This window comes from Podarcis pityusensis (assembly GCF_964106645.2).
Source record: "Podarcis pityusensis genome assembly, chromosome: 1".
NCBI lineage: Eukaryota > Metazoa > Chordata > Lepidosauria > Squamata > Lacertidae > Podarcis > Podarcis pityusensis.
Genome location: NC_138028.1, coordinates 22,477,216 through 22,494,114, shown reverse-complemented (window position 1 = coordinate 22,494,114; position 16,899 = coordinate 22,477,216). Strand labels below are relative to the sequence as shown.

Here is a 16,899-nt window from a genome sequence, read left to right as displayed (position 1 = left end):
CAAACTTTGGAGGAACAAGCCATGACTTGTTTGTTCCACTGTAAGATTTATTGGGGTTCGTTGAACAAACTATGGTTAAAATAAACCATGACTTAGTGTTATGTCCAAACCCAGCTGGTGTGTGTGCAAATATAAAGACACTTGTTTATAAAAAAAATAAATATTGGCTTGAGGGAGACATATCCTCAGTTCTTGTGATGTAGTGCCATATCTAATGGTTGGATTCATGTCCTGCCTCTTAAGGGAAGCATTTCTTTTGGCCTTAATCACAGAAACAAGACTTAACAAATGTGCTGTAAGTTTTGGGCTTGCTTTAGTTTCTGTTGACCAAAGTGGATCTGATGCTAAACTCAGCACTTGTATTTGTGCAAATCTTTTAAAAACATGAAATAAGGGTTGGAGGGGAGCAGCAGGTTTTGGACTATGGCATATACATTTTTTTAACTTTTCCCTCCCACATCACAATCCCAATGAAAATCCCCTCTCTCCAGAAGTGCTTTTCGGCTCTGGAGGGGAATCGGCTCTTCCTCTTTCCAGAATGCCTCCAACACAGTAGGCTGAGTCACAAAGAACTGTAGAATATTCCCCTGTAGCTTTGTTGACACTGACCTTCCTTAGGAACGTGTGTGTGTGTTGCACCTGTTCTTAAAATATTAATGGACATTCATTAAAGTTTACCAAACAAGTAGAAATATTCAACTTTGACTTGGAGAAAAAGCACTGTGTGCTCATTCGAATATAAGGAGAACATTAGGTACTTCTGCTATTCAGATGAATGTTCTTTAGAATACTTCGTAATTACTAAAGAATTACTTCTTTGGAATACTCATCTGAATAGCAGAAGTACCTAATGTTTCTCCTTATATTCAGCTGAGCACACAGCCCTTTCTCTACTTTGCAAACCTGAATATTTCTACTTTCATGGTAAATTGTAATGAACAAGAGGTGCAGTCCAGCCGAAATGAAGCACTTCAAAGTCCATTGCTTTCGCTAGAAAAGACTTGTGCATATGCTCAATATCCCATGGTTGTCGGTGGGATTTAAAAGTGTGCTTAACTTTGAATTATGCCCACAAAGCATCACACTGTACAACTGTTTTCCCTGTGGGTGTTTAATCAGACAGAATTAAGACCATGTTCAGAATTTTTCTTACGTCAGAGTGAAGCAGTTCTTCCGTAATAGCCCTGAATATCCCACAGCAGCTGTGGGGGACCCTTTGGTCCTCCAGAAGTTGCTGAACTACAACTCCCATCATCCCTGGCCATGCTTGCTGGGCATTGTAGTTCAGCAACATCTGGAAGGCCAACAGTTTCCCCGTCCTATGGTATGAGGGGTTTCATTCAATGTGGTAGGGTACCTGGATGAATACCCATGTGGCTACTGTTTTCTGATGTCTCCCGTGTGGTTCTTAAAACATAAGAACATAGGACCATAGGAAGCTGCCTAATACTGAGTCAGACCATCAGTCCATGTAACTCCCTGTTGCTTACCCCATCTGGTAGTGGCTCCGCATGGTCTACCTACTACTGAATTTTGGCAATTTTGGCCCTTTCCCTTGAGATCCAGAACTCCCCTTCTTTGATAGCAAAAGAAGGTAAGAGACCATGCATGTTGTGTTGGGTGGGCAGGATTGCATTGAAATAACCCATAGACCATATTAGCACAGTTCTTACTACATTAACATGGTGCCCTCCAGATGTTGTATGACTACAGTTTCCATCCTCCACAGCCATTATGGCCAATGGTCAAAAATGATGGGAGTTGGCATCAAACAGCATTTGGAGAGGACCAGGTTGGCTATCTTGTCCTAAGTCATATGTGATGAGCAAACAGAGAAATGTGCTTGCATATGTGAACCGGCGCTTTGTTCATTAGAATTGCTCATGTATAGTAAAGCTACTATACAACCAGGTATTTTCAGAATCGGTCCTTTAAAACCCTAAGATGAAAGTATGGCTAAGGAGTAATTCTGGAGTAACTCTGTCCTCTTTCCAGGTGGTCCGTCTCACCTGGTGGTCTGTGTTCAGGGACTCTGTCTACTATACCATTTCTGTGATCGTGCTTATTGCGGTAAGTTTCCATTTTTGACCTGCACCTCCATGGAGTTGTGAAGGGCCTGAATTTGAGACGTGCTGTTGCCACCAGAAAGTTCTTGTTTGTTTTAGGATTTCTTATGAAAAATCAGTAGATGAGGTCACTTATGATGCTTAAAACTAAATTTAAAACTAAATTTAAAAGCTCAAAAAAAACTACTGAGCTGTAAATCTAGCTGCCGTTCCCATCCTCAACTGGAACTGGAAGTCCTCCCACTTACGATGTTACCTAGGGGAGTGCACTGTTCAAGCCCCATGCAATCCATCAGAGCTGGCTCCATGTTTGAGAGGGCCCTGGGCAAGATGGTCTCTGGTGGCACTTTGATTAACCCAGCTGAGCTTACAGTACCTGGCAGTGGTAGAGGGAACAACGATGCTTCAAGCAGCTCTGGCTGGCTGGGTCTAATTGCCATTCTCACAATGTTCCCAGAGCAGGGAACTGCATTCTGTTGTAGGGGAGAACTGCATGCAAATGCAAATGCAAATGCATGAACAAAGTCTTAACTTTTTTTCCCAAAGTGAAAAACCAATATTAAAAACATATCTCTGGATTCCAACAGGAGTGGGGAAGAAGTTGGGAGGCCAGTTTAGAAATGGTTGAGTAAAGCAACCTGCAGTGTTGCTACTCAAAACTACAGCCTTCCCAGGGCCGCTTTTCATTTTAAAAATAATACATACGTCAAGTAGAATAGAAACATTGGCACCCGACCCCACCCCCACTCACCATGCCCCCCCTCCACCTCTTCCCCCCTTTTCTTCCTAATGTAACACTAAATGTTACATTAGGAAGAAAACTGATCTGTAGAAAATGTAACAACAAGAACAACAACAACTTATTACTTATACCCCGACCATCTGGCAGGGTCCCCCCAGCCACTCTGGGCGGCCTCCAACAGGAGATTAAAAATACATTAAAAGATCAGGCCTCGGTCCAGTATACCTGAAGGAGTGTCTCCACCCCCATCGTTCTGCCTGGACACTGAGGTCCAGTGCCAAGGGCCTGATGGTTCCCTCGCTGCGAGAAGCCAAGTTACAGGGAACCAGGTAGAGGGCCTTCTCGGTAGTGGCACCCGCCCTGTGGAATGCCCACCAGATGTCAAAGAGAAAAACAACTACCAGACTTTTAGAAGACATCTGAAGGCAGCCCTGTTTAGGGAAGCTTTTAATGTTTAATAGGTTATTGTATTTTAATATTCTGTTGGAAGCCGCCCAGAGTGGCTGGAGAAACCCAGCCAGATGGGCGGGGTATAAATAAATTATTATTATTATTATTAGTCATTAAAAAACTTCCCTAAACAGGGAAACAATAAAGAGACATTGCACATACTTTTGTAAACCAAGAAATCTTTAATAAAAAAGATGTTTTAAAAAATGGGGGGGGGGGAATGCCAGGGCTTCATGATACACCTGTGTGTAATATTTCATATACCCCAGTGCTGTTAAACCTAAGGCACCATCTGTGAGTCTGGATCTGCATCCGTACAATATAATTGCCACCTTATTTTGCCACAAACACCCAGTATAGATGTGGTGTTGAATTTGGCCTTGACTGCCACAACGGTTATACAGTATCAAACATTTGTATTGGTTGAAAGTCCTTTTCTGCCCAGAAACCATTCTATGCTAGACATTAATATCTGCCTCTGTTAAGCCTTTTCATGTGCTGTGTAATGTACTGGAATTTCTTCAGATTGCCCTAGAGAAATATAATTCTTCTTTTCTCTCTCTCTCCTTTCTCCTCCCTTTTAGTTTATCTATGATGAGAAAATTGTATGGTAAGCTGTGGTTCTTATTTCTTGCACATGGATTGAAGATTAGAATGTAACCTTGTCTTAAGTATTTTAGGCCATATGACAAGAGAGAGACCCCTGGCTTGAGCCCATTCTGTCACTGCAATGCCGATGATTGAAATAAGTGAATGGTTAGTCAGGGTGAAGGGGCAGGTGAAGGTCACGTAGCATTAGATAAATGAATAAAGTGATGCTACAGTGTTTCAGGGAAGTCTTTGCTGAAGAAAGGTGTCTCAAGAGAGGGAAATGGTTTGGCAAGCAGAGTGGCAGAGGCTGTTAGACCTAGAGAACGCCAGTTCAGAAGGTAACAACAGAGAAAATGGAGCTGAAAGCAGAAAGGATGGCTTGAGAAGAGGCTAAAGAGATGAAAGTCCCAACAAGCCAAAAAAAGTAATTATGAACAAATTGGGATCCGAACTTCCAAATAATGCAGATAATGAGACGAGGTGCAAAGGGAAAGGGGGAGCAAAGAGCTTTTGCCCATGACAATAGTTAGTTTAGTTAGCTTATTAAATTTATGAATTGCTTCCCGTAACAAAAAGCCCCGAAGAGGCAAATCTGTTTTCATGAACGATGGGAGCCCTGCATGCACAAAAGGCAGAAAATAATTGCTCACAGTGGTATCAGTGGTGCTTTCCCAAGAAAAGTATGCTTTGTGGCCTAGTGACAGCACTGCTAATTGCACCTAGTACTTTACTAATTTCCTTCTTTTTATTTCTTTGAGGTGGGAAAGTCTTGTGCTCATCATTATGTATTCGTTCTATATACTTATCATGAAGTAAGTACTTTTCTTTTCTCCCACTGATCTTTAATTGTGTTTGGCTATTGTTAATCTGGGGATGCATTGTGATTTAATGCATGCCTAATGATTACTCAGATAAGATCACCTTTTCCTTTTATTGCTGTAACATTCCCCAGGTTGGATAGATTTTTGTCTGGATATATATTGTGTGCAAAAAAGCACAGAGAGTTAGTAGTTTGGCCCTGTGGAGGCTGCCGTGGTATTGAAGGGAGTTGCAACTAAGAAGAAATACTGCTGTGGAAAGTGGGTTTCTTGCCTTCCATTGTCTCCTTAAGCTAACCAAACCCTCCCCTCCAAATCTACTCCAAATGATTGCAGGTAGGGGTGGGGAAGAAATTTGATTCAGTTTGCATTTGAAGGCAAACCTATCCAATTCTGAAACAAATGGAAACTTAAAAACAGCCATCCTTTGACATTTACACTTCTCTGAAATATGCAATGCAGTTTTCCAGCCATCCACTCTGTACAAATATGCACAACAAGCTGCTATGGAAATATGGAAAACTGAACCTAAGACTGGAAAAATGAGAAGCTGAGAGGAACCAGAACTGATGGATTCACCCATTCTAAGTTAGGGGACCCTCTAGGACAGCATGGGAGGTGGTTTGGTGTGGAGTGTGGACTGCAAGGGGGAAGGGGATTTGGTAAAAATGGCCTCCTGGGCTGTTCCATTGATGAAAGGCATCCTCTAGATCAAAGAACCTTTCATCAGTGGAAGGAGTGGATGGCGCTGTGGTCTAAACCACTGAGCCTCTTGGGATTTCTGATTGGTCCCATTGCTCAGTCCCAGTTCCTGCCAACCTAGGAGTTCGAAAGCATGGCAATGCAAGTAGATAAATAGGTACCGCTGTGGTGGGAAGCTAAATAGCGTTTCCATTCACTCTGGCACTCATCAAGGTGTCCTGTTGCACCAGAAGCGGTTTAGTCCTGCTGGCCACATGACCTGGAAAGTTGTCTGTGGACAAATGCTGGCTCCCTTGGCCTGAAGCGAGATGAGTGCCACACCCCGTGGTTGCCTTTGACTGGACTTAGCCATCCAGGGGTCCTTTCCCTTTTACTTGACTTACATGACTTGCAGTAGGAGAAAGGTTTGATCTTGAGAAAGATCAAAAGTGTGATGTGTATGGGAGATGTTCTCTCTCTTTCTTTTGTTGCTATTCATCTTTTTCATTTCATAGAGCAGAAGTAGACAATGGTCATGTTTGCTTGCCATGTTGAACAATAGTTAATGGTTTGCCATGATCACACATAAAAGGGCTCTGTGCTACCCACTCGCATGCAGAGAAAGCAAACCGTTATTCTTGGCTTCACATTACATCTGAACCAGGGATTGTGCCTTGTTTGAGGGAAGGCTCTTAGCCCAGTAGTAGAGTAGCTGCTTTGGATGCAGAAGGTCCCAGGTTCAATTCTGCTGCACCTCCAGTTAGGACTGGAACTGGGAGAGAACCTTGTCTGAAATGTGAGGAGCTGCTATAGGAAGTTAGTAATAGTGGTGTTCATGTAGCAATGCACCATGTATATTACATAGCTTTTATACCTGTGTAATATACACAATTGTTGCATGCATACCTTTTGTTTGTATGTGTACCCATAAAAAACATGAGTCATGATCCAGCTGAAGCATATGTACTTTTAGACCCCATTGCATTTAGCGGGAGATATATAGGCATGCTCTTATTTCTGCACTTAAAAATCAATGCTGTGTAAAATTGATTAATTTTGGCTGGATCACGGCCAAAGTGTATTGCATTCATCATCCAGTGATGTTCCCTGGGTGGCCTTTGGCAAATAGCTGTGTCTCAACCTACCCTTTTCACAGTGGTAACAAGCACTGGGAAAGTGCCATAGAAAAGATTGCTGGAAGTCAACTATCTGCCATTAGAATGTTAGCATTTTTCTCCCTCTATCCATCTAGGTACAATGTGAAGATGCAGAAATTCTTTACTATCAAAAGCATGAATGTTGGCAATGGCAACACTGTCAACAGCGAACTGGAAGATGGTAATGAATCTTTTGACATTAGCTGTGATGACCCTTCATTGCCATTGCTGTGGAAAGGTAAGGCTAAGCAGACAGGAGCTGGACAAAAGCTTGATGAGAAATATTTTTCTCTGATAGTGTTTCTCCATACATTGACAACTGGAACCTGCAACAAAATGTTGTGATGGGGAACACTCCTCTTTTCTGCCCCAAGTCATCCAGCCATGCTCTCCTTCATGACAGGGCATTCTGTTCCATTTTTATGTCCTGGTCCTTGCCCAAGAGCCAATCACCATTCTGTAGCAACTGAGTATGCTCAGTTTTCAACTGGGCTGTTTTGATGTGGGTGGTTGTGGGTGTGTGAGAGAGAAACAAAATAAAAAATTCCTTCCAGTAGCACCTTAGATACTTAGTATATGAAGAAGTGTGTATACACACGAAAGCTCATACCAATAGCAAACTTAGTTGGTCTCTAAGGTGCTACTGGAAGGAATTTTTTAATTTTGTTTCAACTACGGCAGACCAACACGGCTACCTACCTGTAACTAGAACTGGAGAGAGGGGGGGGGCAGGCAGTTTTGGCTCCAGGAACAATGGTACTCATGCCTGAACATCAGAAAAAGAGGGTAAGTTAGGCAGCTCCCACATTATATAATATTTTCCAGTTCTTTCTTTTTTTCTTTCACTACTCTCTGAGAATTGTAGCTAATGTTAGCCCTACTCAGAGTAGACCCACTGAAATCAATGGACATGACTAATTTAGGTTTATGAATTTTAGTGGGTCTGGTTAGTGGGATGCAACCCAATCACATCTGACACAGCTAAGCCTTTTCAAAATTACCCCAGCGCAAGGGCAAGGAGCCCTTTTCAGCCCGAAGGCCATGCTCAGTTGTAGGGAAGCTTCCAGGGTCCTCATGCCAGTGTTGGGCATGGCCAGAATCAAAAGGGAGTGGAGCAATGGATGCGACTCTTGCAGTTGTATGGTAGACTACCTGCCAGATATGCAGAACTCAAGACTTCATGCACCCACATATATCAGATATATCTCTTCATCACCCACCTAGCTAGCAGGTCAATTCCAGCCAAGCAAAAGCACTCGAGCATGGCTTGTGAGGGGCATGTACTAGGAAGGGAATGCAGCCTAAGGAGAATTCAGAGATGCTGGGATGGCCACATGGAGCCCCAAAGACCGAGTGGGGGGGAGGGTTATCCACCTTTGCCCTAGCACACGTCTTCACATGATGCTAACACGGATCATAATGTCTGTGCCTGCAGCTTTGCTGTGGTTTATTTATTTATTTAAGATTATTAATAGACCACTCTTCAAGTGAAAGCCTCTCGGAATGGTTCACACCAATTTAAATCAACAATCAAGTCAATAGAAGGTACAATATAACCAGCATGGACCAAGCAGTGACGGAAACAAAAGATAGATTAAAACAAGTAATGCGAGCTGCACAAACTAGGAATACCTGTGTGAATAAAAAAGGTCTTTAGCTGCTGCTGAAAAGAGAGATTTTGCACCAGGCAATTCTCTCTTTGCACCTGGCAAGCATTCCAAAGTTGGGCCACTGGAAGGGAGAATGCCCTATATCACCCGTCTTGTTGGCATTCTTGCTCTCAGGTTCAGCCACACTTCTAGTGATGCACCTCAAGATTCCCACAGGTGCTTATTGGCTACTCTTGGAATCTCAGGCTTATTTCTTGAATGGAAGCTGGCTCACAGGCATGCTGTTTCTTCCCTGACTGACATGCCCTTGTGGCCACATAGATCATTCATGCAGATACATGCTCCCAGATGTATTATATATAGCACCGCCTTGGGACTTAGGATAGCATTGTTTTTCATGCTGCATTCTGGAGGACCCTGGAGAACATCAGTAATAGGAGACAGTCATCTCTAAAAGACAGCTTAGCAATGTACAGCTACAGCAGAGCATTTTATATATTCCAGGAGGCCATGCCCTCAATTTGTACAGAGCCTCAAAAAGGCCCAACATGCCTGGCAACGGCTCTCTTGCACCTAAGAACATGCAAAAGACTCGTTTGCAACATGCTGGGGTTCTGGTGCAGGTGTGCAGGGATCCCTTGACAACTCCATATGAATGGTGGAAAGCCTGGAAACTATTTTAATAAGGCACCAAACAGAATTCAGCATTAATGTGTGGCCGCTGAGTGAGGAACAGCAGGAAAACTGAAGCATCCATAAGAGTGCTGGATTCCAGTGTGGAGCAAGTGTTCTGGCACTTTGGTATCATGTTGTGTCCTCAGAAGCAATTACTGGCACCCAGCTGTGCCAAGATATGCTGCCTTTCACAGGCTTGTCTGTGAAGTTACCAGCAATTCCTGAGTGGGAAAGTAACAGCCAAGTGACTGGTGCATTAGGTGGTACTACAAAGTGTTTGAATTTTTGAAGCAGACATTGAGAGATGGCTCTCACCATATACAGACAGTCTCAACACTTGTAGGAAGAAAAGTAGGCATTTTTTAAAAAACTGTTTAGAAAAGGAACTGCATCTTTTTCTTTCCTTCTCCCCCACCACCTTCCTTTTCCTGTTTAAACTAATGCTGCATGGAAGACTATATTTCTGACCCTGTTTTTTTTATCCTGAAAGATTTCCATATCATCTATCTATCTATCTATCTATCTATCTATCTATCTATCTCCTCCTCTTTACGGAAAAGAAAAGCTTTCACACAACAGTTATCGTTAGCTTTTTCAGTAAGGGTTCAAGCAGTGAGAATGCCAAGAGGTCTGTTCTTAGTTTTTGTCTTCCTTGCTTCGGTTTTGCTGTAATTTTTTTCACTCAAGGGGGAATGTTAATACAGCGTGAGTGTCCATCTAGCATTGTCCTTTGTAAGAGCACTGTGCAGACTGAGCCAGAATGAAGCTATTTGCCATGTTAAAGCTGCACAATAGCTTGCCTTCATTTGACCTCCCCTCTGCACAACTAACTGCCTCCAGGCAGCCTTTTTGCTGCTAGCTGAAATATGCCCCATCTTTCTGTTGCCCTGGCTGCTGAAACATGCCCTACTTGTAGCTTTGAGCACAGCCTCCAGCAAAGCTGCCCAGGTCCTTTGGTTAACACCTCTCTTGGGTCAGTGGGGCTCAGATCTCACCTTAATCTTCTCCAGCGTATGAGTGCAAGGTCTGATTATTTTCTAACAAAGAACACCTGCTCTCTACCCAATGCATTCTACATCCTGATGGTGGGAATTCTATTACTTGAGGGTGCAGATAAAAGGGAGGTTCACAGACTGCTGAGCGGCCTTTGAAGCTTGTAACTTTTATTGCTTCCAAGAGCTTCGACTGGAAAAACATAAAAGCTTCTATTACTGGATTCTCATATATAGAGAGCTTTTCACCCAGAGGAAAATCCAATTTCAGAGACAAGCCTTCTACGCAAGAAGAGAAGATTTGTACCTTTGCTGCTAATGCCCATGTTTTGACAGTAATAACATGGTGGCTGGACCCCCTGGTTTTTATTGTGATGGTCCACAGATTGGCTTTGATTTCTAGCTAGTCAATAGAAACCCCATAGTGATTAAATACGTTAGGGCATGGGATTGTGTGGAATAGAGGTCAGCTGCTTCAACAACTTATTCACATTCCAGAGGGTGGCATTTATCTTTTTCGGCAAAAACAACATAGAGATGTGTGGCACTCTAAAAGATTAACAGACTTGTTGTACCATAGATTTCCCTGGGCTAGAGCCCACTTTGTCTGATACAACTTACCCAAAACAATTGGGGCAGTGGTTCCCAAACTCCAGCACCACCCATGGACCACTTGAAAATTGCTGAGGCTCTTGGCAGACCACTTAATGATGTTTCTGCCCATTGTACCAATTGTAATTTCTTATATTGTATTACAATCTGAATTCTAAGAAATGAAAGAAGCAATAAAAGTACAATAAAAAATCAGTTTGAATATTCAGTGCTATAGATGTGCAATCGCCCACCTTTAACCACAAATCTGCAGACACTCTGCAGACCACCTGGATGAAGCTGGTGGACCACTGATGGTCCACAGACCACAGTTTGGAAATCCCTGGACCAGGGTGCTCAGAAGGAAAAAGGACAGGACTTCTACCTATTTGATAATTATGCAGAAGAGGACATTATATATTTTTGTATAACTTTTACCAGAAGTAATTCTCATTTCCCCTGCCCCACTTTACTCTAGAAGCTTGTAGCTACCCATTGCAGATGCTTGCTTCCTTCTGGAGAATGACCTCCTAGATAGGACTACTTCAGGGTATACTGCAGCTTACCTCTTAGTGGAACAGCCAAGGGATAAAATGCAATATATGCTCAACACTCTACTCAACCTTGAAACCTGTGTTGCAGTGTACCATGTGGTGAATCCACTTGAGACTGCAGCGAGTTGGTGGAAACAACGGCATTGTTCTCCCAGGTCCCAACTCCACTCACAGAGGCAGCACATTTGTTCCCCCAGCCTGGCTTGGCTATAAATGCTTATGGGTCAGGTCTGGGTCTTTTCTTTAAGCAACGGACAGATTCTTTCCCCCATTCCCATCTACAAAACTCTTCAAATACATTCCAAGCCTCAGCACATCCCATCCTATTTGCCTGTTCACCAGTCTCTGTGCCTGCCTGTCCTTCAGCTCTCCCTTCCAGGCTTTCCCATCTTCTCCACCTGAGAAGTTCCATCTCATCCTGCTGAGATTTATGCAAGCAGCACCCTGGTTTCCTTGGTACCCATGGCTTGGTGCTGATGTATAATCTCAAGGGGCAAAGAGAATCAGTTTGAAGCAACAGAGCCAGAGGACTTGCTACAAGCAGAAGAGTAATGTGCTGTGTTTGCAGTTAAGCTGCAGTTGGTGATGGAGGAGGAATATGATTCAGGTTGCATTTAAATGAAAACTTGTTTAATTTGCACTTTCCAAAACAGTACAAGGACTGAAACACAGCCATCTTTCGAATTTCATATATGTCTGAAATTTGCAGGGCACTTCTCCAGCCAAGTAATGTGTACAAAAATGCATTTACTAGGATACAGTGTACATAAAAATACATATATCAGTCAAAATAACATTCAAAAATGCATTATGCTAGTGAAAACTGCTTGGTAAAAATGTGCACATTAGGGGAAATGTTTGTAAAATGTGTGTGTTAGGAGAAATTTGCAATACAATGCTGGTGAGTTTTCATGAGGACTTTTAAGAAAATTGCAAACTGATGTGCAAGGAACTTAAGATTGGAAAAATGAGAAACTGAAACTGAGAGAAGCTAAAATTGACATATTCATCCAGCCACAGCCAAGTCTTCCTGGGTCCAGAACCCAGGACCTTGATGCCTCTATACATATAGTACAGCCTCCATCCTTGTATATCCTCCCAGGTACTTCAATGCTCATTCCTCAATCTCATTGGGGCTCCTCAAGCAAGTTCCGTAGCAACTGCATTGATGCTTCTGTGTTGCTTTTAATAATGTGCTTCACCCGAGAGAGGCTTCCTTAGTAAGATTAGCTCTTTAAAAAATGTCATGACTTCTTATTCCACTAAAATCCAGCGATAAACATCTGTGGCTGTCTCTTGCTCTTGATAATAATCATACTTAATGGCACTTAGTACTCCTGTAGCACTTTTGCCTAAGTGCTCAAGTGCTTCTCATAGATTATTCTCAGTAATGCCTGCAACAATTCCATTAGATAGATAGAACAATATTTCCATCCTTATTAAAGGTATTGTGGCTAAAGCTAAGGTAGTGGCATGCCTAAGGCCATCTATGTTAAGTTCACGGCTCAGCTGGCATTTGAACCAGGCCATTCCAGCTCATATATTCTGGTTTAACCATCTGAGGGGAGACTTTCACACTGGAGGTGAACCTTTGGACCTCTGGATGTTGAACTGCTGAACTGCAACTCCCATCAGCCCCTACAAGCATGGGCAATGGTGAGGGATGATGAGAGTTGTAGTTCAGACTTATAGGTTCTCCACACTGTCTTTAACCAGCTTCCTGAAGATTAAGAGTACCATGCATAAGCTGCAGCCTTCCAGCACCTACGGCAGTCATTGTGCTCGATCCAGACTGAGTGAGTTGTAGTTAATTCCCCACTGAAATTAATGGGGCTTTACGCAGTCATGACTAGTGCTGCCTCCAGGTTTTGGAGGCCATTGGGCAAGACACCCTCCAGGGGCACTCCTCTATTAGTAAACATAGCTCTTCACTTCAGCAGATTAAGGTTGACCCCGGATACCTGGCTATGCTGACCCTTGATAGGCATGACTAACTTTCAGTGCAGCCTGGGTTCAGTTAAACCTATGTGCAGCACAAAGGTGTAGTTTTTCTCAGTCCAGAGTCGTTCATGCTAATCCTCAACATGCTGCTTTCAGTCTTGATTAATTCTACATCTTACCTTCCACAAAGTTACTTGATACAGTGGACACTCGGGTTGCGAATGTGATCCGTGCAGGATGCATGTTCGCAACCTGCAGCGGCGTGTCTGTGCACATGCGGGTTGCGATTTGGCACTTCTGTGCATGCGCAAAGCGCGATTTAGCGCTTCTGTGCATGCGCGACCTTCGAAACCCGGAAGCAACCCATTCCAGTATTTTCGGTGGGTCTGTAACCTGAAAAAAACACAACTTGAAGTGTCTGTAACCCGAGGTATGACTGTACACATTTGAAAACCCATCCCTTGGTTAGGTTACCCGCACCTTTTGCTTCCTACACATGCCTTGGGTGAATGAAGGAGGTGGGAATCCTGGTATATGCCCACTCACCATGTCATTGGGCAGGTGTAGACACACACACACACACACACACACACAATCGCTGGGACCACCTACATCTGTTTTCAAATGAATACACTGGGGGCCCCAGTTCAGTACAGAATTGTGTGAGCAGGGGGCAGGGACCCGTCATCTGAGCTCAGCCTTGAGAGATGCTTCAGGTGATAGCCTGATACAGTCTGAAACTAAATGTTAGTTTTGACCCCTTCCCCACCTCTCTCACCGGTCTTCATCTGTTTTAGATAACAGGCATGTGATCACCAGGTTTGAGATTTTTCTGAGGGTTCTTCTGTTATTCTTTTGTTTGAGTTGAATGTTTTCACTGATCTCCAGTGCTTTTGAACTGAAATTCTACACTAATGACTCATTTGTTTATTTCATTTTCCTGTTGACTAAATTTTCCTGTTCCTGCTAATGTAAGTAACCTGCTGTAAATGTATATATTTATCCAACTTGATAAGTGAGGCAATAAAGAATGGTATTGCCCCTCCATTCTTTCCCTTCCCCATTGTCCACATCCCCTTTTTCTCTGGGGTTAATATTTTACTTCATTGCAATGTGTTTTCTAACACCACATGTCTCCTGTCTGCTAAGCCTTGCTACACTTGCTATGTCCAGCTGGTTGCATTTGTTGTTAATACTTGCATGCATTTATTATGTGTTCCTTTTATTAATTCTCAGGGCTGCATGTCCCCCTGACCCCTCTGGTTTAGTAACAGAGTTAAGGATAGCTTAAAGCTCCCATTTATATATAAATTGTTGCAATTCCTTTGAAACAAGTCTTTGCTAAGCAGCACAGTAACCTGAAAAGTTACAGTGAAGACAAAAGCACCTTCTAAAACCATAGTTGAGGCTGAAAGGATTAAATCATTTGGTTGCTAGGGCAATGAACTGGCTACAAACTTGCTCATTCTTTTGTTGAATAGTAATACTCATTTTTGAGGAGCTGTCTTCTCTGTCTCAGCAGTGATTGACACTTTAGTGTTATTATTGGGTTGGACCCACTATGTGTGTGCAGAACTACTCCCACACTACTCTCCATGTTGTCCTGCTGACAGAAATGGGGGAGGGGATTTTCAGATATTCCCCTCCTTTCCCCTTGCAGCCCCCTGTGTCCCCTAAAAATCTCTGCTCAAGTGTTGGGGGACAATCTAGGAACAGCATGGGAGTTGGCACTGAGAGCAACGGGCAGAAGGTGTAATTAGTGAATATTGCCTCCTGGGAAAGGGCAAGTCTGAATCCAACCTGTTATAAGGAGTTATTTATTATGATGGTGCATATTCCAGACAAATTATGCACTTTTAAGGCCTATTAATTCTGATGGCAGAGAGGTGAGCACATGCTAACTGTTTCTGTTAAGATCAATGAGATGGAACTTGGGATAGATTGTAGCCTTGATTATAAATTTACCATGTGAAATTTAGTAGGTGCTATACAATAAGATTACGTTATAACAGACAAATTATTAAGCAGTTGATTAAATTAATGAAGGAGACTCGTGGGTCAAGGTGAAGTGCAAAGGGGAAACCTGCCTGTTTCCACACATACCCAATCTCTTTCCACACAACTGCAGCATAAAATGGCATTGTTGACGTACTACCTAATTTTGCTGATTTACGATTTTTAAGGCTCCAGGTGACATTACGCTTCTGCAACCTATAAAAGCCATTAAGGGGCAAGTAAGGGCAGAGGCAGGCACAGAAAAGGAAGCAGATTGTATAGCTAACCATTGGCATTGTGGTCAATAGTGAAGGGAACGCAACAGTATGGCCGAAACTCCGTTGTGATGGTCGATGAGATCATTTGTTCCAGTCCTCCAAAATATCGTTTCCCTGAAGCTGGCTTGCGAATAATGATTACAAACAAATTTGGGCCGAGAACCAGGCTACGGATGGCAAGCAGGATTATTATTAATGAGGTGAGTCTGCAAGGGCGGGAATAATTAAAGCGCTTACTCAATCATTTTTTTATTTTTCGCAATTCATTTCATCACTGTTATGTATTGTTTGTGCAGTGGTCAATGTATATGATGGTTTACGGAATAATTTATTTGGAAAGTACTTTGCCCAAAGGCATTCACAATCTACTAAAGTTTTACAGCAAGAAGGGAATTGGAAAGAGGAGGGATAGGGGCAAAAAAGGGAACGAGGGAACAAATGCATGTAATTTGTTGTGGTTCCATATTTCATTGTCTGAAATACTCCTTCACACAAGCTGCAGTCCTGAAATACTTCTTCACACATGGATGTGGTAGCAGCCACCACCTTAGGTAGCTTTTTAAAAGGCATTAGATAAATCTGTAAGGGAAAGCTCTATCAGTGAATATTAGCTGCAAAGGTGTACAGAACCTTTCTGTCCAGAGGCAGTATCTGGGGAGCAGCAATGGGAGACTGCTCTTGCCTTGACAGAAGCATTCAGCTGACCACAGTGTGGAAACAGGATGTTGGACTAGATCAGGGTGTCCCAAACATGGATCTCCAGCTGTTTTTGGACTACAGTTCCCATCATACCTGACCACTGGTCCTGCTAGTAAGGGATGGTGGGAGCTGTAGTCGCAAAAAGCAGCTGGAGACTCGAGTTTGGGAAACCCTGCACTAGATTAACCTTTTGTCATATCCAGCACGCCTATTTGTATTTTTGTGTGGTTAAGAATGAAGATGTGTGACAGCTTAAGCAAGCAATGACTTCATAAGGTAAAGGTAAAGGGACCCCTGACCATTAGGTCCAGTCGTGGCCGACTCTGGAGTTGTGGTGCTCATCTCGCTTTATTGGCCGAGAGAGCTGGCGTACAGCTTCCGGGTCATGTGGCCAGCATGACTAAGCTGCTTCTGGTGAACCAGAGCAGTGCACAGAAACGCTGTTTACCTTCCCGCCAGAGCGGTACCTATTTATCTATTTGCACTTGACGTGCTTTCGAACTGCTAGGTTGGCAGGAGCAGGGACCGAGCAACAGGAGCTCACCCTGTCGCAGGGATTCGAACCGCCAACCTTCTGATCGGCAAGTCCTAGGCTCTGTGGTTTAACCCACAGTGCCACCCGTGTCCCTTTGAACGACTTCATAGGTAATACTTAACTGGATTTGGGCTCTTGTTTCCAGTGATAATGTCTAGGCTCATTGTTTCTGGCCATTGGCCACTTGCCAACAACATCTGGCGAGCCACTGGCTCCCTACCCCTGGTGTAGGCAAGATGAACAGGAGGGCATTTTAAAGTGCACTTCTAGTGATGGCAAAAATATGGTGCAGATGAAGATAGGCAGCTATTCTGATTTCTTGTTAACCTAGATGCCCTTTTTGTAGCATACAGAAGATCCCATCTCACTGTATTTATTTAAAAAATAGTAGTTCACTTTTCCTCCAAAGGCAGCATGCATGATTCTCTCCCCTTTTCACTCATATTTTATCCTCAAAACAACCCTGTGAGGGTAAGTTAGGCTGAGATAGTGACCTTCATGATTGTAAGGGAGTTTTGAACCTG

General features: G+C 43.2%; 1 protein-coding gene across 2 annotated transcripts in view; it reads left to right on the top strand.

Annotated features, from left to right (window-relative positions):
• The window catches only part of SLC24A4 (solute carrier family 24 member 4), a 105,799-nt gene that overhangs the window by 77,699 nt on the left and 11,201 nt on the right, over window positions 1-16,899 (top strand). The window contains exons 7-11 of one of the 2 annotated variants that reach the window (XM_080977629.1): window positions 1,996-2,070; window positions 3,843-3,868; window positions 4,608-4,661; window positions 6,601-6,743; window positions 15,172-15,341. In XM_080977629.1, the coding sequence (XP_080833755.1) occupies window positions 1,996-2,070; window positions 3,843-3,868; window positions 4,608-4,661; window positions 6,601-6,743; window positions 15,172-15,341 (468 nt within the window). The remainder of the gene's footprint in view (window positions 1-1,995; window positions 2,071-3,842; window positions 3,869-4,607; window positions 4,662-6,600; window positions 6,744-15,171; window positions 15,342-16,899) is intronic. The other variant, XM_080977630.1, reaches the window with a different exon arrangement.